We start from the raw sequence: 27,375 nt of genomic DNA, 5'->3' as shown, positions 1-27,375 counted from the left end.
GTTCGGTATGCGATACAATGTATGGTACCAGAGACGGAAAGCGGATGTTGGAAAGCGCCCGAGATAATAATCAGTGAAAATATGTCGGCATTATTAATAGACTTCCAACCCTTCCGGGCGCGACCCATTTCCAACGCCCCACGTGTCAGTCAACAATCAGCTCATCATAGCAAGCATTGGCTTTTAATAGAAAAAAGCGGAATATTTTATCGAGGCTCGTACACTAATAAAAATCACGTGTTTTTTTCGCGCAGAGAAGTTTGGAAGATGTAGGAATAGTGTAGTTGGTGACACTCGCTTCATACTCATCCGCCCTAGGTACGATTTACGATCCCGGGACAATCATTGTGAAAAAAATTAATGAGCGCAAAACTAAAATAATCAAATCATGATTTTCATTGGGATCGTAAAATATTGGCACTTAAAATTGGATTTAATGGGAGTTTTCTTTCAGTGTGGGGAACTGTAAAAGAAAGGAACAACGAAAATAGAGCGGCGATAGCAAAAAAAAGATCAAACGGAATACTGTGTACTGTTGGTGGAATATTTAGATGTGTCTTCTCCGTTCTATGGAAAAGAACCTAAATGTATAATAATTGAGTGTTTGTCGTGGAAATAACTGATTCAAATTAGCAGGATTCAAGCTTCTGGAAATTGTTCCAAATTGATTTCTTTGTATACCTGGGCATAATATTATTTGTTTGAAAAATGCTAGCCCTTGATCTAGTGAAACCAAGGACAGATATAGGATTCACAAGCCCTGTCTTTTTGTTTCGTTTCTACGGATAAATATAATATTTGTTCTATAAAAAAAATGAAAATTCTTAAACTTAACCTTCTTTAGGTGTTAACTTTTAGTAACTAATAAAATGTTAGCGGGTCATTTTAACCCGGTTTTCGAATTCAACTATATGACATATTTTCAGCCAAATCTCTATGTACTCGTACCCAAATTGTTTGTTAGAGTTTCAGTTTTCAGTTTCTGGTAAATACTACCGTTTCTGACCAGGTTGACAAGTGAGAATCGGTGCCGAATGGGGGCATGTGTGGCATGCATAGACGTATACAGAACCGTTATCATATATCACAGATTTATTGATAGAGTACTAATAGTAAACACAATCAAAACAAAAATGAGTCATGTCAATTTTGTACATGATGCGACCGGTCTTGTATGTTCTGGATTACGATTCCGATGCCGATTCCGGTCGTGTAATAGTATTTGTCATAATATGCAACAGGCGACAATGTGGTCACTCATATATAAAATCCCATCTATAATTATATTGATACTTTGACTCAACAATTGACCCTGAATTCTAAGTGAAAATCATCCAGAAGACCCGAAATATCCGTATAACTGGTCATGAATCTTAGTCCTATAACCCTGAAGTTTTTCTTTACGGATCTTCCTGAAAGTTTCGACGAACCCAATAGGGTCTTGGTTCCGGACACAAATGCAATAATGATTCTAAAAAAAAAATACTTTCGAGGATACCACAGACTTTCAGAGTCAATTCAGGATCTTTATGACAAGGTTTATGAATTGGCCAGTACCACGGATGTTCCAGATTTCGTCGCTTGTTCAGTATTATGTAGGGTTACCAACCGTCCTTATTTTAAAGGACATGTCCTTATTTTCGAGGTTTTTGGAAAGCGTCCTTATTTTACTTCAAATGTCCTTAATTTTAGTCTCAAACCTTGGCATATACAGGGTGGTTCAACATAAAGTTTTTAACAAGGCATTTTCTAGTAGGTAACGGGTACAAACTGCAAACTGTCATTGCTATTGCTATAGTTCCTATTCATAGGGCTGGAGATAGGCACAATGTTGAAAACTACAGAGGAATCTCGCTGCTGCACTGCCTAGCTAAAGTTCTGGAAAAGTTTGTGTACAATGCGATGTACGCTGCTTCTTCCAACATAATCGACGAATGACAACACGGATTTATGAAAAAACGCTCCGCCATTTCGAACTTGATGACGTACACGAGCTTTCTAGTTCCAGCTGTAGAGAAGCGTCAACAAGCGGACGCTATATATTTTGATTTCGCAAAAGCATTCGACAAGGTGCCTCACAACATTGCTGTTTTGAAGCTGGAGCGACTAGACTTTCCTGAGTGAGTAACCAGATGGCTGCATTCTTACCTCTCACAACGATCTGCCTTCGTTAGAATTGGCACTACATGCTCGTAACGCCAACCGGTGTGCCTCAAAGAAGTCACCTAGGGCCACGGATCTTTCTCTTATTCATCAACGACCTCTGCACCCGCATCCACTCTGGAAAACTGCTCTATGCTGATGATCTGAAAATCTTTCGTTCAATTGCTTCAGCACTCGACTCTGCTGTGCTCCAAGACGATATAGCCAATATAGGGGCCATGCACTAATTACGTAAGGCGTTTTTAGAACTTTTCAACCTCCCCCTCCCCCCTGATAAGAGTTCGTAAGATTTTGGTGAACCAAAATCTTACCCCCCTACGTAAAATCTTATCATGATTTTCGTAATTAGATAAGCATATAATTCATTAAATAGAAAGATAGCGAAAACGGTACGGTACGGCACGGTACAAAATTCAACTGTAATCATCAGCAGTAATTTTATTAGCATCTTAATTTCACCAAGTAGAAACATCAGAATAACTGCTGGGAGATATTCAGAAACTCCGATTTGGTCCTTATAGTCTGCTTCGCTATATTCGGAAATAGTTCCTTGTGATGTAAAATCTCTTCTGGTGGGAATTAATTCTGAGTTCCAACTGTGACGCTTATCGTACGCGTAGCTTCGAAGAAAATACGTAGATGGCTATCTACGAATTTTCTTGAAGTCAAATACAGTTCGCACTCTGCAAATATTTGGTCTACAAGATCTTTGACAATCGCATGACAAAACATTTTCCGGCTACCTTGCGGAAGCAAAAATTTGAAAAAAGAATATTAGCCTAATAATACGGTATCAACACTTCCTAACTTGTAAGTTATATGGTGACTCGAGTTCCTGAACAGAACAATGTACCATCAAGAGTCAAGAAATTGTTGTAACTACTCCAACACCATCGACAATTAAGTCGCTCCTCACGCTGCCAGCAAACAATAATATTCCATAACTAATTTAGGAATCATATCCTGCCGGAAAATACTTTAATTCGAGGTCCGCCCTTCCTTGACCATGATGTACAATATATGCTCGTTTTGTGTAATATACATGTTCATGGCAGAAATAAGAAAGAGGACCCTTTTCTTATGAAAATAATATTTTCCATATTGATTTCATTTTTCATACTTGTTTCATGATATTACGTAAGAAAGGACAAACCTTCCCTCCCCCTTAGATAAGAATTCGTAAGATATTTTGAAACTCCACCTCCCCCCATATTCCCTTACGTAATTAGTGTATAGCCCATAGAGGAATGGTGTTTGCTGAACGGTATGCAGATCAACATTGATAAATGTAAGATGATAAGTTTCGGACGCTCGGCAAATATAAGACGTTGCGAATATACTCTTCAAGCCTGTGTCATCGAACGGGTGGATTCTATCCGTGACCTGGGAGTGTTATTCGACAGAAAACTTCGTTTTGCCGACCACATCACTGCAACAACGGCGAAGGCTTTTGCAACATTGGGTTTTCTAAAACGGAACGCTGTCGATTTTGTGGTTATCTACGCATTGAAATCTTTACACTGCGCACTGGTCCGGAGCACTTTGGAGTATGCTGTACAAGTATGGGCGCCATATAACGCCGTTCAAAGTAGCCGACTGGTGCGCGTTCAGAGAAGTTTTGTACGATTTGCTCTCAGAAAATTGCCTTGGAACGACCCTATCCGTCTTCTGCCGTATAATAATAGATGCATGTTGCTAGATTTGACAACGCTGGAGTCTCGCCGCACGTTCTTGCAAAGAATGTTCATTTTCGATATGTTGTCGAACAATATAGACTGTCTCGATATTTTCTCAAAGATTCATTTATTTGTTCCCCCTCGTGATATATCAGAATCGTCCGCTTCTGTGGATTCCCAGGCACCGCACAGCATATGGCCAGAACAATCCGCTAGACAGATGTAGCAGATTCAACGAAACTGTTTTAGTTTATGACTTCCATACCACTAAATCTAATTATAAGTTAGCAATTAGAAATTTTTAACATTGACACTAGCAATAGCATTAAGTGTAATCTGTACGATATATGGTCGGTGTTAAGTCAGACCGGACTAAGTGACAAAATATTGATTTCGAGCAAAACGGGTTTAAAGTTTGAATCGCAGCATCCTCTACGTTATAATTGGAAATTATTTTTTGCCATAATTCTTGTTTACGGTTACATATTTCAAATCTGGCAAACGTCGAATGTAGCTGAAGAAACTCTTTATCCAGTGTTATCATTATCTCATTTTTTGATGTTTTGCGACTTAGTCCGGTCTGACTTAACACCGACCATATATCGAAGATGTAATAAATAAATAATAATATTGTAGTTTAGTATTGTTTGCCATTTCATAATGGAACGACTTACACTGGCTCACCATCTCCATACAACCAAAAAGTAAGCGTTGTAGTTCTCGTTATTTGATGATTAGCGAACAAATCGACCACATCCAGCACGCAGTGAAGAAAACATAGCGGCGGTGACATCCCCAAGCATTGGAAATCAACATTACTCGAGTAATTAGCAGCTACCACTTGAAATGCTCGAATCCGTCATCAAAAATTGGACCAGTCGAATGGACTACCTAAAGCGCCAACATGGTAAACATTTAAAAGAAATTTTTTTCAAACAATTAATGGCAAAAAATGTTCTTTCGATTGACAAATAAAGAATTCGCGATTTACTCCATTTTTCAATTTTTTATTACATTAAAAAAAAAATCTCATGTCACCCTGTATTAAATTATTCAGATCAACTTTATTCCAAGAGAATCAATTTCAATTCCTTCCAGTGATTTTTTGTTGATGCATACTCTCTGCGACTCATGGCAACCAAAATTTGTTTTACTCAGAAGTAACCAAAATTTGTTGGGTAGCTCAATATGAGGTTTGGCCAAAGTCAGAGAAGAGAAGGGCCACTCGAAATCAAAACTTCTCACAATTCTTTTTAAAATCACTAGCGGCACGTGGTGTCGAAGCCCTGCAAAATACACTGTTAATCAACACATTAGTTAAAAATTATACGAGGTTACCCTCTAAGAACGGTTGGTTTCAAAATCGTCCAATGAAGGACGTTCGTTGGACCAATTTGGACAACGTCCAAATAACCGTTCAACGAACGTCCATCGTTGGGCCCGTGTTGAACGATTTTGAAACAATTTTTTGGACGTCTCAGTGGGTACTGGTATAAAATGTCTAGCAAATTCATCCCCGATAATCCGACAAGTGATCAGAATATGTTCTTCCAAATAAAAATTGTCATGCAATAATTAACCCATCTTTCAAATATTGACTGCGTTTTTGGGTTACAAACGGATATTTTACTTTAAATATTAACCTATCCTTTTCCATCGAAAAACGAAAGTTTTAATGTAGAAGTATGTAAGCATATATTTACGTTTAAATATCGAAACTTTTAACTACATAGTTCATTCTTAGTGCACTGACCAAGAAAGATTTTCAATGGATATCTTCCCAAGGGTTATTGTATGTCCTTTCTTTTGAGAACCACCACATAAGGATATTAAATTTAAACACAAACAGCATTTTGATAGCCAACCATTTTCCTTTTCCAGGATTCGATAGAAGTTTTTTGGTCCTAATAAAAGTAGAGGAAATTAGTTTTTAATTATTTTCAATCTTTAATATTAAAGGCTGCTTTGTATAAATTCTCATGAGTACCTTTTCAAGGATTTAACGTCGCATTGCAATTTTTAGGAAATGTCACCAAGGTCTGTAAACCATGATAGGCTCGAAAACCTCAGCGGATTAATTCGTATGAAAAATGCAAACGACAATCGGTCTGACTACTCGCCAGTGTTGCCACAATTAAATCTGCACTGGGAGTTGAACATTTTTCGTATTCTGTACTAACACAATGACAAACAAAATTATTTTATATAATTATTTTTCATTCGAGATAGTAATATACTGAGTTGGTGCTGATGCTGATATTTGAATGCGAAAAATCAAAAATTCCGACTCGGAATCAGTTATTTCATTTACGATAAAATTTCGCCAAAAACCAGTCAAAATTCTAGAGTATTTAACTGGGTAATTTCAAAATCAGCTCCAGTTCAAATTCTCGTTGTAATTTTGTTTTTAATCTAAGCTGAGCTGCGGCCAGGGCCACATTGGAAGCTGTGTTTCAGTCTAGAAAATCTTTTAGCCATCTGTTTTGCTTTAAACAGAAGGAAGATCTGTGTAAAATTTCCAAAAAAATATGAAAAATTGAAATATTTCCAAAAATTAGTGGAAATCGGTGAAATTTTCATAAAAATGTTCAAAATCTGTCTGCTGAATAAATGAAGCTGTGACCAAAAATTTGGCAATCTATGAGACGTTTGATTGGCAACTCAGTGGTGGGTTTTGTCAACAAGTTTGATTTGCTTTACTCCTGCGAACAGAAAAAAACCCGTCAGACAAACATCTTTCATTAGTTCAGATTCGTAGGATGTTGGATAGAATCAACGGTTTTGTCGGACGTTGTGCCCAGCAGTGCGGAGTAACGTCAGAAGAAACAATCAAGAAATAATCAGCAACACGTCTCATGGATTGCCTAATTGTTAAATAAATCTGCGACATTAAAGAAAAATTTGTGAATGTGGCAACTCTGTCTGTGGCTTGTACTAACATTTGGATTCGAGATGTGGCAAACCTGGATTCAGCAAATCAAATGAAGCCTATAGAGTTCTATGCAAATCATTTCACACACACACTAATTGGAGGTTTGTTTTCCGCCAACTGTCATATATAAAACTGTCAGTCAATTTAAACATTTGAAGTAGCTCGCTTAAAGTATTTTTTTCAATGGTGTTGTCATGATCTACGCCGCCGTAAAACTTATTCCAGATACGTACAATACTGATTAATTAGAACCCGTATAAATAAATAGCATTCCAGAAATCTTCGGAACCATTTCCAAACTATTCGTATAATGCTCACCATATTCGGAATACTACTGATATATTTCACCATTATAATTTAACTGTTATACTACCATACCTATTTTAGTTACCATTTCCAATACCTTCCGTGTATCCTATATTGAAGATTTGTATACTGCATTGTCCTTTGGCGCCAGAGGTTAATATTGCTCTGGTGGGCTTTGTTATTCGTATATCTGTTTACCACGCTCCAAAAATCTGTAGTTTAAAATGGTCAAAAATCCTCGTCTAACAATATTACGGAGATAGCTCAATTGGATAAAGTGTCAGTCCACTTAGTGTCAACGAAGCATTCTTAAGAAGATGGCGAGTGCAAAATAATATTTCATCAATAGATAGAATTTAAATGTGAAGGGGGAGAGATTTTTTTCTCCAGCTAATATTTTATCCATCGCTAGACCTAAAATATGCATGCCACTATAATCTGTATGGTTCTTGAATGGTATGTTGTCAAAATGTATATGGAAAACAGCACATTTTGGTATGGTGACTGTTCTTAACAACCCGTTGTTTGTATGGTCGAGTATGGAAAAACGACACTGGTTATGTTCGATATGATACTAGGCAATGGTTAATCTATTGTTGAACGAACCATATTGAAAATGGTTTTGAAACGATTGATGCAATGGTTGGCATATGGTACACATTTATGCGGGGCGATTCATCATGAAAATATACCGACCGAAAAGCTATTTTCGATTTGTTTTTCTCCACTTATGACAGGTGGAGTAAAGATGCTGAATTACTGAACTCGACTAAAGACTCGCCATCTTATCCCAACTAAATAAAATGGTTTGGCAACATTATTTTCCGCAAACTAGCACCACAGAGTTGCAACGTCGATAATTTCTTCATCATGAAGTGTTGTGTGAAGTTTTGTACCAATAAAACTACCGCCGGTTTTAAAAACATTGCTTTTTTTCGCTTCCTGGTAAACTACGACCTTCGTGCGGAGTGGGTCTGATTCGGTGGTTTACCAGAAAATAACAACATTGCGGATAGCTGCAATGGTTGATGCAACTTTTAGAAGGCACTGTAATGATAAAAGTTGTGTTTTACCTTGCCTTAGAGATTCGAAACAGAAATTTATTCAAAATATTTTAACTCACTATCACAATACTTTCCAAAATTCATTCATCAGATTGCAACATTTATGTATCTTAACATCAAAAAAATTGATTTTTCTTCATACTTTTTTTTCTCGAAAACAGTCAACTTTAATGCGAATTTACTGTATCAGTTTTTTCTGAACAGTAAAACTGATCGTTACCTGAAATTTTATTGTAAATCTACTGCGAGAACGCTGCGTCGAACCATGTTGAAACAGTAGAAACTATAATATTTATTGTTTTATGATTGTAGGGTAAATGCTATTGTAAAATTCTATCCGGGTAGGCTGCAAGCAGGTTTCAAGCATCTCGCATCCTACTGTCAGTACCAGCCCCTACACAGTTTCTCGCCGCCACTCTGTAAGCGGCCTATCACAATAAACGCAAGCAATCCGCGCAGATCCACTCGGCTTTCATTAGGTTTGTTTCAATACACCCTTCTTGCTCCTAGCTGCTCCGTAGCAAACAGGAACAAAAAAACTTGCTAATTTTTAATTCGGTTTGCTACTAGAAGTAGAAAATGAGAAGTACTTCCAGTTTCTCCCGGTACTGTAACAGATCTATTTTGACATCAATCCTTTGATTTGCTGCAAGCAAGTTTCTCGAATCGCGCATCCTAATGTCAGTGCTAGCTCCAGTTCAGTTTCTCGCCATCACTCTGTCAGCGGTCTAACTCAACATTTACAACCTGTTTACTGGTATTCATCGCAGTGTTAAATTATTTTATATGTCATGTTAAAAAAAATCTGTACGTTTTTACAAAAATATGTTATCCGTATCGTACAGAATCTGTACCAAAAATACTCGATACTAAACCTTTACCTTTCTAGATAAATCTGTACTTGTGACAACGCTGTTACACACTTTTCAGATCTGCGTACCGAGAAGCAATTATTTATCAGTTACTCAGCAGCCAAGTTAAAGAATTTTTCTAAAATAAATTTAAAAAATAGTTAGACTGTTAGAGAAAACAACTCAAATGCTGTTCCGACGATGGCGAGATTGTATACGTTAATTGGATCACTAAGCCATATGCTGTTTTCGATTTGTTCTGATGCAGCTGACGTATGATCGAACTTTTTTTTATTTTCTTGTTCGCAAAATTAATATAAAATATTTTTTAACAAAATTGAATTGTCACGACAAAATCTTCCATTGGATTCCCAAATATGTGCTAAGTGCTCTTGTGACCTTAAGTACTTACATTAGCTTTCACTGCATTGGATTGGAATTCAAAAAAAGTTTACTTCTTCAGCTTAATTATCACAAGTAATATTTTGACGACAAATTATGACAAATGGAAAAATCCACCACCCATGCGGAAGATCACGTTCCACTACTTAGGAAGAGGGCTCTGCAATCATGTGTTGCTTAGTAAAGGTTCCTTACGAGTTACTCTTCAATGTGCCAAATTAATAAAAGCATTCCCGTCGTACCCAGATAATTAGAGAACATTCCGTTGAAACTGGATGATTCTTTGGACGCCCCGCAAAAATAACAGATAATGTCGTTTTAGAAAACGAGCGTTCAATGATTATATTTAGCAATAAGCATAATATCAATCAGAAAAGTAAAATCTATGATACGAAATGCAATAATACATTTCTGTTATTTACTGTACGCTTTAGCGAATCTCGACCGTACTGTCTGGAACGATTTATACGAGCCAGTCTTAAAATTTATACTAGTTGAAACGTCATACGGGTGCACTCTCAAATCAAAGCAAGGAAAACCAGCAACAAATCCGATTCGCTTTTGTGAGAACTTTCGTGATTTTTTTTGTTCTAAGTGGTACTTCTCTTCTCTGCCAAAGTGGTATCTTCGTTCGGTATCGGTACTACACCATTCTAATTTGTCTCGATTGAGATTCAACGTCCCAATTAAACCGCTGGAAAATGAGACAGAATTCTGACTTTTTTTAGAATTCCGGTTCAAGTGACATAACTGGTATAACATTTGGCAGGGATGTCCTTAATTTGCTCTCAGTCCATTTGGTAACCCTAATTATGATAAATACTATTGCACAACCGGAATCGGCATCGGAATCGTAATGCGAAACATTCAAGATCGGTCGTATCATGTACAAAACTGACATGTACATTCTCAATTTTGTTTTGGTTGTGTTTATTATTAGCATTCTGTCAGTAAACCTGTAATATATGATGACGGTGCTGCATACATTTATGTATTCCAAAGATTACCCCATTCGGCACCGATTTTGTTTGCTGACGTTCGGTTCGTTTCAAGTATTTTTTAACCAATCACTTACATAGTGCGTTCGCTGACCGTTCGTGCACCGTGCACAAACATGGTGGTGGAGAGAGGATTCATCGCATTCTCTCATGGTTCGTTGCTCCATGCTCACTATGTATGATGATTGTTTGCGGCTGAACCAAGGATGAATGGCTATCAGGTGCAATCAAACGAATGAGTGAATTTTCCCATGTCTGAGTGATTGTTTCATATATGTCCCACCGATTTGATGGTGGCGCTAGTATGCCTTCTCTGTGCGAGTATCACGAATAACAAAATCAAAAAGTTTCAAGAGAAAAGCGTTTTTCATTACGTGTGTTATGAACGCCGTCAATGCGGCTAGAACAACATTTAGAAAAAGCGTATTCCAAAATATGGATAAAGAAAATTATTATTAGAGAATAAATTTATCCCTAACTGGAAACCGTTAGCAAAGTTACATAAACCTTATTATAAATTTAGCTGCAAGTCGTTATTTTTAGCATTTCTTGTTGTGTGAAGTTTGTAGTCGGCAAATCATTGGTGCTTTTTTCTTGAGAAATATAAATGAAAATCATTTCGGCCAATGAAATTAAATCACCAAGCTTAACATTTCGTGAACCTACGACATCTTGTTTCAAGTTCATTAGGAACGTCAAGAATTCTAGTATTTTGATCGGCAAAATAAACAGTATATGTAAGATTTTCTACCTATTTACCAAAATTGGATTTGAATATAATTTGTGTACTTTTATCAGAATTCTTGCATCAAACCGGTAGTGCTCAGTTTCAGCAAAAATGCTGCTAGGAATGTACAATTTTGTTCGACTCCTGTCAGAGCTTTGTTCGACTTTTGCAATTATTCTGTCCGGCAGATATTGCGGTGCACACTAAATTACACACGCCAACGAAAAACTACCTAAAATTCAGTACTTTTGACTCAATCTCGTGGTATCGTGCAGGAAGGTAAAATTAGGTAAACCGTGTTGAAGGTAGTTTCCATTTAACTACGGCAAAAAAATAACGAGATCACTCTAGAAATGTATAACAAATTTGCATCAAATTAGAAAAAATGCATTTAATTTCCATTTTTGTATCAACTTTGCACTCCCTCGCAGAAAAGTTTGTTGAACAAACGTCCTATGCTGATTCACTTTGTTCGACGTTTTGTTGAATGTAGTGCTAATTTTTATAGGGTTTTGACTTCTTACACGCAACGCAAAATACATTAGGAATTTCTATTTTGATGGAAAGAAATGCATTTAATTTAGCTGATTTTTAAAAATGCGTCGCAAGTGATCTGCCCCTAGGTACGGACACACAGCAAATTGACATTTTTGCCTTTCTCCTATAGAAAGGTTAGGGACCATCCTTAAATGACGTAGCATTATATGGGGGAGGGGGGAGTTTTGTAATTTGTGATGATGTGTGACGACAGGGGAGTAGGGGGTCATGTCATGCTACGTAGCTTTTTAAAGGGAATAGGGGTTGACCTGATGTCACGACAATTTTACGAGTTTCATCTAACTGACATCGTTTTTTTTTATTATTTTTTATTTTTTTACGGGGACAAGTGGAGGGGTAGGGTTACCGTCAAGCTACGTAATTATCAGGGGGGGGGGTATTTAGAGTTTTGTGACGAAATGCTACGATGGGGGAGGGGGGTGTTGAAAATCACTCAAAAAATGCTACGTCATTTATGGATGATCCCTTATGCAATCACTCTGAACATCGTCAACTTAATCCCGGCCATTTTATTTGACTTACATAGGTTTTCTGAATTTTAACAGGGTCGTAGTTAGGGGGATACGGTAAGCCCCCCCCCCCCCCCCCACATCACTCACCACCCTTCCCTAAACCGCCCTTCCCTCATCAAGTACCCCTCTACGCGAATAAAATCTTCTAATTGCTCTAGAATAAATTTTCCTAGTGGGTCTGAAAAACCAGGGCAAAATTTGGTTTGAAATGATTTTGAGTTGAGAAACTAATCAAAAATTTCTTAACAAGTTGAAATTTTTTGGCGGGGTCTAAATCCTCGAACCCTCCTCCTGGAGTCGCCGCTGGTTTCAAGTGTTTCAGTGTCGACATATAGCGACATATAGTTTGTAGCTGGCGATTCATTGTACGTATGTGTAAATCGCATTGAATATTTAATAGACATTTCCACCATTATATTAAACATAACCAGCCATGGAATCGTAGTTTGAATAAATGAGAAAGGCACAATTGCACCACTAGTTGGATTAAAACGGATTTTTTTCTGTTAATTCGTCTCGCAAAGCCTCACATAGAGTACTTGACAATATGTAACTATATTAGTGTGTTCAACGGTTTGTTTTCCTCCACCTGTCATAGATGGAGGAAAACAAATCGAAAATAACTTTTCGGTCGGATTATTTTCATGATGGAATATGACCAACCAGAATTGTACGTCCCCAGAATAAGTTTTATAGCGACATAAAGCATTTCAACACCATTATAAATACTTTACGAGAGCTAATTCAAATGTTTAATTTGGCTGACAGTTTTATATATGACAGCTGGAGGAAAACAAACCCCCAAGTAGTGTGAGTGAAATCGTTTGCATGGAACTTTATAGTTTAAATGCAGCCAGTCCATTTTACAGAACCCTCTGGCTGCATTTGACGTTCGATTTTTTGCTATTTGCATTCAGGACGATTTAGACGATACAGCTTCCGTCAACTTCAACGGAACGTCACCGTTCCATCAGGATAAGTTTAATACTTTTCTCTTGTGCCCGTTCACACGTGCCGTTCTTCAAAACGTTCCGTGCCGTTGATGTTGTGTGTGAACGCTTACATTTAACTGCATCCCAGTCATCGTGGCAAGCAGAAAGTTAGCATAAGTAAGCAAAGCGAAATTGATGCTGGCAGAGTTTCTTCGAGCATTTTGCGCGATTTGTGCGAGAATTCTGGCAAAGAATTCGCTCAAATGCAACAACCGTTTCTGACAGAAGCGGTTAATCCAACCGATGCTGCTCACTTTTATCCAGAATCCAGCCAGGAATGTACGGCCAAGATCTCTGTACGCTTCCTGCACCTCTTTGTCAGATGTTTTGCTCGATTTGTGTTAAATTCTACCAGGTAGGAATTGCCAGGATCTTTGCACAGTTTATGTCCGAGTTATGCCAGGGTTTTGCTCGGTTCCTGTCAAAATTTGCCAGAAAACGCAAGCAAAACCGAGTTCGCCCTAGCTCTTTTGTTTTATGATTGTTTGTAGGGTAAATGCAATTTAAATTTCTATCCGGGGTGCAACTAAATTTCTCTTTTTCTCCGCGCGTCTTTATATTTTATCATTGTCTTTGGGACTTAATTCGCTTTGAATGACACTGACAGATAATCTCTTTTGGCAGTTTTCGGTCGCACTCTTCTCACATAAATACTCTGCCGAAATTCGGTTGGAGTTTTTAGTTCATTGAACATTATCATCATTCATTGCCATAAATAATAAAATACAATATCAATATATTCAATAATCCACTGTCATAACAGCCCATAACCAGTGAGTAACTCTGTTGGTTCAAAATACGTTTTTCGCAAATTACCGAAAAGTTCCTTCAGAATGCTGTAACGTTTAGACTTCTATGGGAGATGTGCAGCAATACGCGTACAACTATTAAGTGGAATGATTGCGTTCATCGCTCAAAACACTACGATATTAAATGAATAATTAACAATCACTGTTATCTGACAGGATGCATACATTAAAGCGGTCCCTACATCATGCAAGAATGTCAATAAAGGCTACTTCAGAACGTCAGCCTCTCCCCCAGGAATTTTATAGCATCTGCATTTTCAGGACCTACGATACGTTTTAAACTACAATGATTCTGTTAGCTGTTGATGTCGTTGGGCTTATTTGGGCCCAGAAGGAGATTCATTTCCGCGGAATTTTGTGTCAACCTATGTTATCTACATTTTGTTAATAATTCATCAGTATTGCGCCTTTCACACCAAACTGGCTAATTGCACAAGTGTGCACCTTCCTTCACAATGAGATGAAAGTGCGTGTTCACGTCGGATCGCTTGGAAGTGCTCGGTACTCTTGTTGTATAGTACTAAAGACCAACGAAGGCTCTCAGGGGATTTGATGTTAACGTATTTTTTATAAGACTTGAAAGGAGGGTGCGTGCATGTATGATAGTCCAATTTGGTATGAAATGCGCTATAATAGTTAAAAATAGTGTAGTTCAATTTGTATTTCGATACATTCATGAGTGTGGAAATCACAGAGTATAATTAAATGGGAGTAAGATTAAACTTCAAAATTATTAAATATATGTTTTGTTAACGTACCGGAAATATTCAAAGTTGATTGATAATTCGATGGCTGAAATACGCTTGGTGTCCATGCTTCGCCCTCTTCTGTTAACATTAAAAGCTGGTTTTCGAATGCAGTTAACGCTAAGTCGGTTGATATTCTACATCCTTCAATTTCAGTATACACACACGTAATGTTTTTGGCTAATGCAATTGATGCTAGAATGTCAAGAATAAAAGAACTATTTTAGACAAAGGTCTTCAGTAATAATTAGCAGTAGGATGGATACGTCGATATTACTATCCTTACCTTGCTCTAGTAGACTGGTTAAGGTGGAAAGAGCTGGTAAGGCCAGCCTATTAAACCGCGATGCATCGCACACTTTGTAAATGGTTATCTTAGCTGCCATTTTCACCGACTGATTCTACTCTAAATTTTGAATTGAAGGGTGCGTTCAAATTAATGGGATTGCGTGCTGGATGAACAAGTATAGCTTTTTATTTTCATAGAAAGCTTTCAATGGGGCACGATCGACAAAATCAGTTATTTTTCTAACAACAGCTGTTTGCGATTCTGTAATGATTTCCATAATTCCTTTGTCGGGAGCATTTACAACGGATCGCATTGGTCCAAAGATTTTGATTTGCTCATTGTGTTTGTTAAATATGAGAAGTTTAATTTCAACTACATAAAATTGCTCTCCAAACTCATCGTGCTCGAGGAATAGGTAGTCGCTCGCCTGATAATCGTACCCGCAGTACGATGCTTTTTCGGCGTACAAGGATTCTTCGTGGAGAAGACCAAATTTGCTGAGTTCCATTTGCACTGCCTCAGGGAGGATTTCATAGGATTCGACATATTTTGACACCACAAAATGTCTTTCAAAACGAACGTTTTCTTGTGCCAGAAGAGCTTGATAAAGTTGATGCTGATCAGCACAGAACTTAACGACGTTTTTGAAATTGAGAGTGCTCCGTAGAGCTCGTTTAAAGAAGCAGTGTTTCCTCTCACAAAATAAAGTGCAAAAGGACATAAGAGGCCCAAGCCGGGATATGATTGAAGGATAATGGGTTGTGAAATGATGTTTCGGTCTAAGTGGAGTATCAAAATGATGTTTTCTGAGTTCTAAATACTCCGTTATTAGTGCTCGCAGTAGGTGAATTTGGGACTCTGACACGATAGGTGCTGTGACTATGTCCGTGATGTTTTTAATTAGTATCGTCATTATTATTAACGGATCCTTATAATCGATTGGTTTGTTAAGAAACAGAAACGGAAGGACTTGCACGATATGCCATATATCGCAAGCCTTTGCTTTAATATTTTTAGATTTTCTGGTATAATCAATTGTGATTTTTGTATCCAGTTTCAACTTTTGACACACTTCATTTATTCTTCCTTGAATGTATAGGGCTGATATGTGTTGCTCTTTAGAGATGCGTTTCAGTATTAGAAATATATCATTATTTATCCATCCTTCAAACAGATCGTGAGCTACACACGGTGCCGCTCCTAGATCAAACATTTGAAAATGTTGTAATTCATCAAAAATACAGCAAGTTTTCACTCCTCGGAAAGGAGCACAACTCGGATTGTCAGCGATCATCTGAAGGTCTGCCTTATGAGTCTCAGGAGTCCTAATTTCTGCCCTATGTAGACAATCATTTCGAAAAGACTTATGATCTATGTAACAAGTGCGGCAAAAATGAGAACTTGTTGAAAAGTTCTCTACAAGTCCTCCTATTTGGTGTGCACCCAAATTATCATTCATGGTAGTCAATAATGACCCTCTTGACGTTTCAGGGAAACCTCCACCATGCACAACAATTCCATCTTCTTCTAGTATCTTAATATCTTCAACAAGTCTTCGAAATATGCAAACACCACCGAAGTAAGAAAAATCCCTATTTTTGCAAAGAAGAACAAGTTGAACATTTTCGGTTTTGCATCGCAAGTGTGGGTCAAGGTTTCCTAATACCATGTACACGCATAGTAGTTTATACCGGCCTGTTGCGTTGCCAATAGCATTGACGACCACTTCGGCAGCGTCTTGATAGAGAAAAAGGTTTAATGTCCTATCGGAGAAAAATGAGCTGGTTTTGAATTTAATGCCGTCGTCGTAATCTGTCAGATATCCCGGCACTTTGAGCTTATTTCGAAATACTGCATTATAAATTTTGGAATCATTGAGCATGGCGGTCAATGTTTCCAATATTGGGACATAGTGATAGAAACCGTCTTTGTGAAGCGAGATTTGGATTGAAGGGACAAAACTGTAATGTTCCTGATAGTACTTTTTTCGCATGTACGCTGATCGAAATATTCCAGAAAGTCCGAACATGACATCAAAAATTTTGCAAAATTTGTGTTCAAAATTCATTCTCTCTTGGATTTCATTTTCGAACGATGCACAGTAGTTTTCAAAGTAACTCTTCTGTACGGCGACAGCTTCTCCCAACGCAATGACTACTTCCTGGATTGCAGTTTCTGTGACATGATTTTTAGACAACAACTTGAGGAACAAGTTTCCAAAAATTTCTACTGTGGTTTCGCTGCTACCATCAATTACGTTGCCGTATGGAGATAAAGACACGGCACCGTCGTTTAATACACTGGATTTTTTCAGCTCAAGTGGTTCCGGTAGTGGAATGCCGTCTTCGTTAGATACTTTTTCACCGTATTCTATCTGGATGTTTCCGTTCCGGTGAAAGTACATATTGTGAATACGCATACTATTGACGGTAACAAAAGGTTTTTTATTTTGGCAGCCGAATGGGCAGAACACGGGTTGCCCTGATCTCAAATGTTTGGCCATATGCTTGGCCATCAATTTTATGCTGTTCTCGAATTTATCACACAAAGTAACAGAACATTGAAAAGAGCGCTGCACTTTCAAATAAGAGTGTCGCTGGCGAAGATGTTTTTTGTAGGATTCGATAGATTTACACCGTAATTTACACTCCGGGATGGCACACTCGAACAATTTTTGGTTCTTATACACTCGCGTATGCCAAACAAACCGTTCTAAATCACTAAAAACAGCGTTGCAAAACTTACAAACTATTTTAGTTGTCATTATAAGCGACGCAATCAACACACTGAGAGGGAATAAATTGAAACGATATTCGACGCATCGGCCATATTCATTTTTTTCAATGAATGTTGCTTTAATTTTACAGGTTGATTGAACATTACGTTTTAAGTCATTGAATAACCAATGCATCTTAGTTTATTTTTATTCTAATGGTTGGTAAATAAAGGATGCTGTAATAGTATATGAACGAACGTTGAAAATTGTATGCTTTTTCATGATCTAATTATGTGCATTCAAATGAATGTAAGTTTCAATGAAATTATCGATTACAGTAATGTATATTTACAAACTCTTTGGTTTACATGTCGTTTAAATTTAATTATTTTTTGCTGTGTGGTATTGGTACGGATCCCTTCAGAATTGTTCTGGCATTTTACTCCAGTTTGATAGAAACCTAAAGGAAACGGCATCTACCGGAGGATTTCATGGCTGGGAAATGTTGATTCGATCCGGAAGATTTTCGGAAATTCCAATACAGTCATGATTCGCTGGTTGGGCCACACCTCTTTCCAACTAACGAATTTGGTTCGTTAGTTGGACCTACTGACAGATGTCAAAAACTCTCCTAAGGAGACGTTAGTAGTGTAATTGAATCTATTCACATCTCTATTAATTATCAGATTGATTGTCAAAGTAAATTTGACATAAGATTTTGACATTCAGATGCTTTTTAGTTGGACAATGGTCCAACTAGCGGAGATCCAACTAAAAAGCGGTCCAGTTAAAAAGTGTCTAACCAGCGAATCACGACTGTACAAGTGGAAGTGGCTCGATTTTGAAAGTCATCTTGAATTTCCGAAAATCGAATTTTATTTCATTTTGGATTTTATAAAGTTAAAATGCAATCTTTGTTTCTGTGTAGGTATGGCGGAATGAGAACTAATTTGAACAGCGAAATAAATTTGATGATGAGTTCAATAGGGGAAGAGGAGCTAAAACGCACCTCCTAAGGAAATATGATCATAACTCAGCAATAGAATATCAATTGGGAGAATTTAATTCACACCTAGAAAAAATAATGTAAATTTACGTCTCCTGACCCTGACATATACGAGCATCAAAAATAACTTAGTTTTACGTTTGATTTTAATTTTACATGACGTTTAATTTCGTAAATCATGTAATTTTACTCCACATACAGCGTTTGTTCTGAATGGTAGGAAGTGTAATTTTATGTCATTGCGCATGTAAAGTATATGTTTCATGTAAAATTAAATGGAACACGGTAATGTTTCGTCATTTCGTAAATTACGATTTGTTGATTTGTGTCATGTTTACAATAACGTCAACGATAAAATTCAGATTTTTTGGTGTGTTAATGATATTGTTTAGCCAACATTTTCCTCTGTAATCACAATCTTAACGCTTTACAAAATATTCGAAAATATGAAAATATGAAAATATTTCAATTCTTCAAAATCATTAAAAATTACCTTCTGAAAAATAAGCAGGGCACAAAACGCACCTGTGCGTGGGTAAAATGCACCACAACACCGCAAATCGTAATTTTGAGATTACAGAAACTGAGAGTTTTGGATTCATATGTGTACATTGACATTTCCAATGTTTTTTTGGAATATTTGACCAATTGAAAAAATCACCATTAAAGGTTATGTTAAAAATCCCTACTTATTTTGTTACAAAATACAAAACATGCTATGTTGGAAAGTAATTTTTACATACAGGCCAGTGTATGTCAGTTGTGACTAGTATTTTTTCTTAGAGTACACATCTCCTAGTAATCTCCACATCTCCTAGTAATTGACGTTCAAAATCTTTAACCTACTTTTAGTTTTGTTTTGTTTGTTGAAACAAGTTTTGAAATAAAAGTTTTGAAATACCTAGTTTTGAAATAAAAAATGTTGATGTCCTCGACAAATACCTGTAGTTTCTCAATTCCAACAACTTTTTAGAAAATTTAAAGAATTTAAAAAATCTCAGAAAAAAGTTATAACGAAAAAATGATTTTTTGGGTGCCTTCCACGAACAACGCGCAGTATCTCAACACCATTGCATTTTGGACAGTTGGCATGTTTAGCAAGTTTTCTCGTAGTAGAATTTTCTATAGCATTGTCATTGACTCTATTTCGGAAGTTAGTAGAAATAAATTTTCTATCTCACTTTTAAGTGGATTAATCGCAAATCAGCACACATCAAAAGAAGGGGGCTTCCATTCTGAAAAAGTGTTCCTAACACACCAAATCGCTAAAATTAACTCCTAAAGCATCATTAATTTAACGCACGTTTTAGTACCATTGCGACCACTGTGCAACGGGGCAGAATGCTCGGCGAACAAGCAAGTAGGTTTGTTTTCTGACGAGATTTCACAAAAGTGTGCCATTAAATAGCCTTAGGTTATGCAATTAGTAGGTTTTCAAAACAATTTTTCTGTTTTCGATTGAAAAACCAGCAAAATAAAAGAAGAGGGCATTTTGCCCCCGATGGAGCAGAGATATAAATTTGGCAAAAAGTGAATTATTTACTAGATTTTTCATATGTAGTGCGACAGAACAATGAACAACGGTATAAATAGAACTGATCCAATAGTAAAACAGCATTCATAAGAGCTGAAATTTTTTGTTGCGCGAGCCATAATAATTACATGAGAAGAGCACGTAATTGTTTTTTGTTTATTTCTTAAGCTGCTATTGATGCACGGTTATCAAACTTTTCCAGTGTATGTTAACTATGGCGGACTTCCGACTGGTGTTATCCTTTTCGCGAAATTTTCAGCTGTTTTCGATATAAGCAATGGGTGCATTTTGCCCGGGGGTGCGTTTTAACCCATCTTCCCCTATATGGGACCCTGTCAAGTTGTCCCCGGGCTGATGTACTGCAACATTTTTATTGGTTAAACTTCTATACTACCCATGATCGCATAGTTGTCCCGTTTTCTATGGGATTTACTATCTTCTTGGGACTGATATGCGATCATGGGCAGTATACTCGACGAAGAAACAGCTTATAATACTGAGATGCCCAAAATAGCATGATATATGAACTTGAGACCAATAAGAGCGTCATTGGTATCAAAGCCTATACGAATTTACCTCCAGTGCCTCAGTGAGGTCTGTCAGTTCCTGTAGTTTTCCAGATAAGCAGGGATTTTCTTTTCCCTGGATGGTTGCTGTTGAATTTGTTTTCGGTTTTCGCCTTTTTGTCTGTTTCAATAATTATATCATCGATGTGTTGTGTCATTTCCCGGGTTTATTAGAGTTAGTTGCCGTCTAATTTTTCGTCCATACATCATTTCCTCCTTTTTATTGATCAATTTCATGCAGTTTTCCACCAGACCGGTTTCTTGCGGGAACAGGAGGGTAAAGAAAATGTTCTTTATTCCATGCTCGTAGCAATATCTACTGAATTCTTCGCCTTTGAAAGGTGGGCTATTGTCCGTTTTAATAGATATCTTCTAATATTTTGCGAGTGCTATCGGAGATGGTTGTCTTCACAGAGCGAGCGATAACAAACCTTGACCGATACTCCACTACAACTAGCCTATGGTTTCGGAGGAATTCAGCGTATCGTCCATTGAAATCCAATGCAATCGTTTCCCAGATTATTTTGAGAGCCTTAATGCGTTCCATTGGTGGGACTCTCTCTGGCCTTCCATTCGTAGCGCACAGGCCCGATGAGAGGGGTGATCAGCCAGGGCAATTGCCCTGGGGCCTTGATCGTATTTGCGGGCCCGCCTTTTTACCCGCAATATGGGCGAATACGTCCGGTATTCATAGAGCAATAAAACATTAAATTGTTATATGACGAAAGCGTAAAAAAATGAAAACTTTATTTGATAGTTGACATTTGTTAAAACAAACGTTCTTAAGGCTCTTCTCAATTGTCTACTTTGTGTAATAGTTAAAAAACGAGTTTTATTGCTTGAATCGACGGAATATAACACTACAAAATATTGAGAAGCCAATTCAAAGTATTTTCGAAGAAAGTAAAAAGCGCTTCAAACAGGAATGCGAGCGCTTCTTTGCTGGTAGTCGGTTGTTGGTTGTTGGCTTGGAGATACTGGGCGCGATTGATGTTGAGTAAATATTTGTTCCTGGCAGATCCGTAGATATTGGTTTTACAGCCTTTTTTAGTTTGGGATAAGATAATGGTGTGATGTTCACGGTAGGCGGGTTTTCCTTAGCTGCTTTTGTACAATGTTTTCCGCGGTGCAGTGTCTTTTTGCAGAGTTCGCGCATAGGAATCTACCATGGGTGCATAACCAGTGTTGTCTGATGTAACGTCCCATTTTCGGTTGATCCGCACGAAATGGTTACGTATGAAGGAGTTGCTTTGTACGGCAACATTCTCACCACAAGAACAACGTTGGGGAGAACCGGCAAATGCGAAGTTTCAGCTTCTCCATACCTTGACATACATTTGTTAATCACGATGTCAGGGGTTTGTGAAGATAATTCATGTACGCGCATCTCTCTTGCCTATATATACGTGAATGATTCTGTTAAAGTGGCAGCTTTTGTTGGTGTGCTTCTTGTTCCGCGAAACAAGCGACTGTGCTTCTTAATGTTTGATATGGTGCATTTGCAGGGCGTTAACTTCTCCCGGATGGAGTACAATCTGCACGTTTACACCCAAAACGTACCCGGTAAGAATCGCTTACATTTATGCAATAAATACGAGCGAAAATTGTAAGCGTTATGGCAATATGCAAACATTGCAAGAGAATGCAAGAAACCGAAAAAAGATGTTTGTATTAATGATCAATATGCGTTAAATAAAAAAGACTGCTGGAATTGAAAAATGAGGCTCGCACGAGCAGATCATTAACCAATACATACCTACCAAATCCATCCAACCATGCTATCAGTTAATTTTAAGACGATAAAAGTCGTATATAAACACTTGGATGAGTTCACGATTAATGAAAAAAGTAAAGGACGCATCCAGATTTGAACACACGCTATCTCGTGTGTATTGTATAAGCCGCAAAACTGCGTTTAATGATGTTGGTGAGAAATGAATATAAAGTAGACGGAAAATAAAAACTCACCGTGCGTTGCTATAACACCCAGCATATGCACGTGAATGTGGTGGTAATCCTTCGACAGTGTGTTGAAGAAACGTATGTACGTATAGCGAGAGATAAAGTGATTTTATATGCTTGCAACAATTGCAAGCGATGCTAACATTATTTGCAAGTGATTGTCGCTTGCAATTATTGCAAGAGATTTTTGTTTTGGGTGTAGCTGTTAACGCTTTAGGGGCGAAGCTTATAAGAACAGCTCATAGGGCGTTTGGAGATGCGTCCGTATAAACGATTGTATTGTCTGTTTCTGAGAGACGTATACCCCATCTCCATATTTTTGTTGTGGTGACCTCCCACAGTGGATTCGTTACGTCAGCGAAGTTGCTGGTCTATGGGCTGACGAAGAAAACTAATACTAAAAAAGCTTCGAAGCTCGGAAGAAGTTGTAGGTTCCCGGAATTTCTGGATGTGTTTAACCTTAGCTCCGTCAATGTGGAATCTATGCTGATCGAACTGATGGCCCAAGAACTTTATGTGGCCCTTGTCGAATTTACACTTTTCAATGATCAGGGTTAGATTATTGGCTCTCAAAACCTGTAAAACTTTCGCCACAGTTTTCCGTAGCTCTTCGATAGCTTTTCCGACAATCATGATATCTATGTAGACGATGAGGGTGGCTGTGACTTATAGGATTCGGCTCATTTCTCTTTGAAAAATTTCAGGAGCACAATCGATCCCGCACATTAGTCTTGTAAAGCGAAATATGTTATTTTTTGTAAGAAAAGTGGTTAGATCTCTAGATTATTTGGCTAATTCCAAATGGTACAACGTGCTTGTTACGTCTAGCTTCGAAAAGTATTTCGCTCCGTGGAGTTTGCTTTTCATCTCTTGGATTAGAGGTACCCGATAATATTCCCGCATTAGGGCTTTATTAGGGGTGCACATTTTTACAACGAGGCGAAAATCATCTTTTCCCTTAGAAACAGCTGACATGCCGCTTCACCATTCCGCTGTGGAGGTGACCTTTTCTATAACACCTTTTTCTCCACTTCTTGTAGTCTTTGCTTTGCCCCTTCTCTTTACGCGGCCCTTACATTATAATAAGCCTTTTTCTCGGGTTGGACGGTGTTATCGATGCTGAATCACCAGGCATTTTTGGGAAAACGGCGAGCTCCTCGGTAGGTAACCCGACTTTTAAAAGTCCCACTCCCTTGACCAAGCAGAGATCGACGACCTTGTGGGACTACCAAGAATTCTGCAAGAATATTAGGCTTACTAGCTCACACTACCTCTATCTTTACTCTGAATCCGCACTCAATCTTCATAGGCTGGTCATCTGCGTAGGCTCGCTAGTTTGAAGAGTCTGTCAGTTTGACTTCCCTAATTCCTAATTACCAGGCCTTCCCTAGCGTCTCGTTGTAACTGATCTCAATCTTGTCCTCCGATTACATTGGCATCGGCCCCTGAGCCAATTAAAAATCCTATTCTGTTGGATGAGTAAAGTCTGCAATTTATTAGCTCGTTCTTTATTGAGAGTATTTATTTGCTGGCTGTTATAATCCTCGGTTTTTGATTCGCGGTTTTCCTCCGCCAAGTTAGTCTCTTTTATTCGACACGAAATGACCGCGAACACTGCATCAGTGGCAGAATTATTAGCATACGTCCTGATACGCCGATATATACATATTTTTTTGCACCCGTCCCGATGTACAACACAAACAAGGCCAGTACAAAGGAATCGAGCTGGTCTCTCGCTACTGCATATCCAAATGCATTCGTTCATGCCGCTCCGTCTCGATTAGTGATTTGTGCTGATATGGTTATAGAAAATTTTGCTGAAGCGGAAGTTGCTATATTGGCCTTCAAAATGGCGTCACTACACGATTTCCGTCATCTACTCCTCAAGCCCATGTCAAAATACCAATATTGTTGCGGTTATATGAGAATTAATGCAAATCGAAAATTGTTATCTTGGATTTTAAAATGGCACCAAACTAGCATTTCCATCATCTACTCGTCAAGCCCATTTCAAAAATACCCATTATTAGGATTTTTATAAATATTGCTTATCCAGAAGTCGCCGTCTTGGATTTTTAAATGGTTTCAAACAACCATTTTCATCATCACTTTGTCAAGTCCGTTCATACCAGTGAAATAATGAATACAGAGTAAAGTATGGTTGTTTTCTTGTGCATAATAAAGAGTAGTTAAGTGTATCGTCTGTGTTTCGCTTCTCGCCGTTCTCATCCATGCATCAGTAAAGAATTCTATCCTGTAAAGAATTAATTGGAAATTGGTTATAAATTAACAAAAAATCGATTGGAACGAAGCTCGTTAACCCATCCAACCAGCCATTCGGCCGATTGTCCACCTTGGATTCACATACAGTCACAATATCATCATCATCATCATGATCTTAACATCCACATAATTAAGTGGCAAGCTTAATTTCCGGTCCATAAACTAAATTAAAACTTGTGACAGATCGTAAAAAAATGAATTGAACCTGAAAAACCACGACATACTGAAGAATAGAGGAGATATATTCAAAAAGCATGGCCGTCATGCTAACTACCACAGGGGCGTATTCAGAGAAATGATCCTGGGGGTCCGTAACCCCCCACCTGAAAAATTTCAGCTTGTTGAAAACTATTATACTATTTTCAATTTTAAATCTGTTTCAAACTCAAAAGTATTTTAAACCAAGTTCACTGATTTTCATTAAATAAGATAATTACGTATTCCATATTGTACAATGCTCATTTCAAAATGCTACTTTAAAACAGTTAAAAAAACAAAGCTGTAAACACGGCCTACCTTGATTTAATTCAAACTAATTGTGTATATTTTTTTCTTTTCCCAGTTTGCTCTTTTGTCGTCCACAAACGATGCCACGAGTACGTGACCTTCAAGTGTCCGGGTGCGGATAAGGGAGCGGATTCAGATGTAAGTTGGAATATGTTTTTTTTATTGTTTAGCTTGTTTTTACTATTACTCTAACAAATACAAAAAAGGCTTATCGTCGGAAAAATATCTAGACAGGATTCAGCTATTTTTTAAAAGTACTAGGAAAATAATAACGAAAAAGAGGGCTTTAGCCAGCAGAATCAGTTGTTAGAAAAAGTTTCACAGCATATTATTTTTGTTATTACGTGAAAAAACAGTTTTTTGAATAAGGTTAAATTTGACATTTTCGCAGAGCTTTCAGTAAAATTTTGGGAAAGTTATTAGTTGAGTGGCTGAAACAAATTGCATGCATCATTAATGTTATTTTATTGTTTCGAAGTTACAAAGAGTCGGCTATGTTTGCCCGAAGTTTTCCAGTTTGAACGGCTTTCGATGGTGTAATAGTTTAGAAAGTTTCTTCTCAACGTCTTTGGAAGAGTTATTGCGCGTCGTTACCAAACCTAGAATAGACTAGTTAAAGCATTTTTCTATCACAAAAAAATCAACTGATTTGCTTATACAAGTTAAAATGAATCGGAAAAAAATACAAATACAAATAGCATTTAGTTAGAATAGAAACCATCAATCATTATTCCAAACAAAACACACCTGATCACAACCTAAATAATTCGGTGAATCCACATGTTATTCCTTTATTTTATCCTTTACTATATTGTTTAGTTGATTTAGATAAAAAAAAATTAAGAAGTACACATTAATTAATTTACACGTTGTGTTATGTACTGTTACGCCTGGGGTGATTCAAGGATACTCGTACCAAACACGAGTTCAAAGAGTGCACCTATTCGAGTCCCACCTTTTGCGACCATTGTGGTTCATTATTGTACGGTTTAATCCATCAAGGGCTTAAGTGTTCAGGTAATCATCGTTCAATGACTACTATGTTTCGTATTCTATTGTTTTTTTTCGATTTTTGTTGTTTTCTCTTTTTGTTCAGTGTTTTGTTTGTATTTCATCTAATTTCAAAACTCAAATCATCAAATCGACTGTTAAACAAAACACAACTAAATACGTGAAAACTGTATACGTCTAGCATTAAATTTCATTCTAAACTCAGTCGCTTCACTGGTAGCTTGAATTTGATTCTTAAATATTTCGGTGTGTTTGCTATTTTTCATCGCTTTCGAACAGTCTAATAAATGTCAATTTTTTTTCTCTCTCTATGTATCTACAATATTTTCTAATCTATATAGCATTCTCGTTTATAGCTTGTATTTGAATTTTTAGGGCAAACATTGACGCTACCGACACGGACAGAAACACGCATTTTTTTCGGCAAACACACACCTAATCACATACACTTTTTCCCTTCGCCCAGAAGGTGTACACGAAGCGACTACAATTTATTAACCACTCGGGTAAACACGTGCTCCCGGCCAGTTGCAGGAGGTGCGAAGTACCTGAGAAATTCCACGGGGAAATTCTTTGGAAAGCACAAAACGTAACTCTCACGACGACCTTCAGCTAAGCAGCGCGAAATCAGCAGCGGCGAATTATGGAGCGCGCAGTGAGAAACAAATAAAGTAAAAAAAGCAGGCCATGACATTCGGGCTATTTGGTTTGTTTTCTGTTTCTTCGGAAAACAATTTGGCATGTGTCGCCTACTTGATGGAAAGG

The 27,375-nt window shown here is 37.6% G+C and overlaps 1 protein-coding gene across 1 annotated transcript in view; it reads left to right on the top strand.

Annotated features, from left to right (window-relative positions):
* LOC131693840 (protein kinase C, brain isozyme-like) overlaps window positions 1-27,375 on the top strand; it is a 101,463-nt gene that overhangs the window by 8,324 nt on the left and 65,764 nt on the right. Inside the window, exons 3-4 of the mRNA XM_058982040.1 lie at window positions 25,655-25,737; window positions 26,505-26,616. Coding sequence (XP_058838023.1) covers window positions 25,655-25,737; window positions 26,505-26,616 — 195 coding nt within the window. The remainder of the gene's footprint in view (window positions 1-25,654; window positions 25,738-26,504; window positions 26,617-27,375) is intronic.

Source organism: Topomyia yanbarensis, chromosome 3, assembly GCF_030247195.1.
Source record: "Topomyia yanbarensis strain Yona2022 chromosome 3, ASM3024719v1, whole genome shotgun sequence".
NCBI lineage: Eukaryota > Metazoa > Arthropoda > Insecta > Diptera > Culicidae > Topomyia > Topomyia yanbarensis.
Note: the sequence above shows the minus strand (reverse complement) of the source record. Positions and strands in the feature narration are given on the sequence as shown.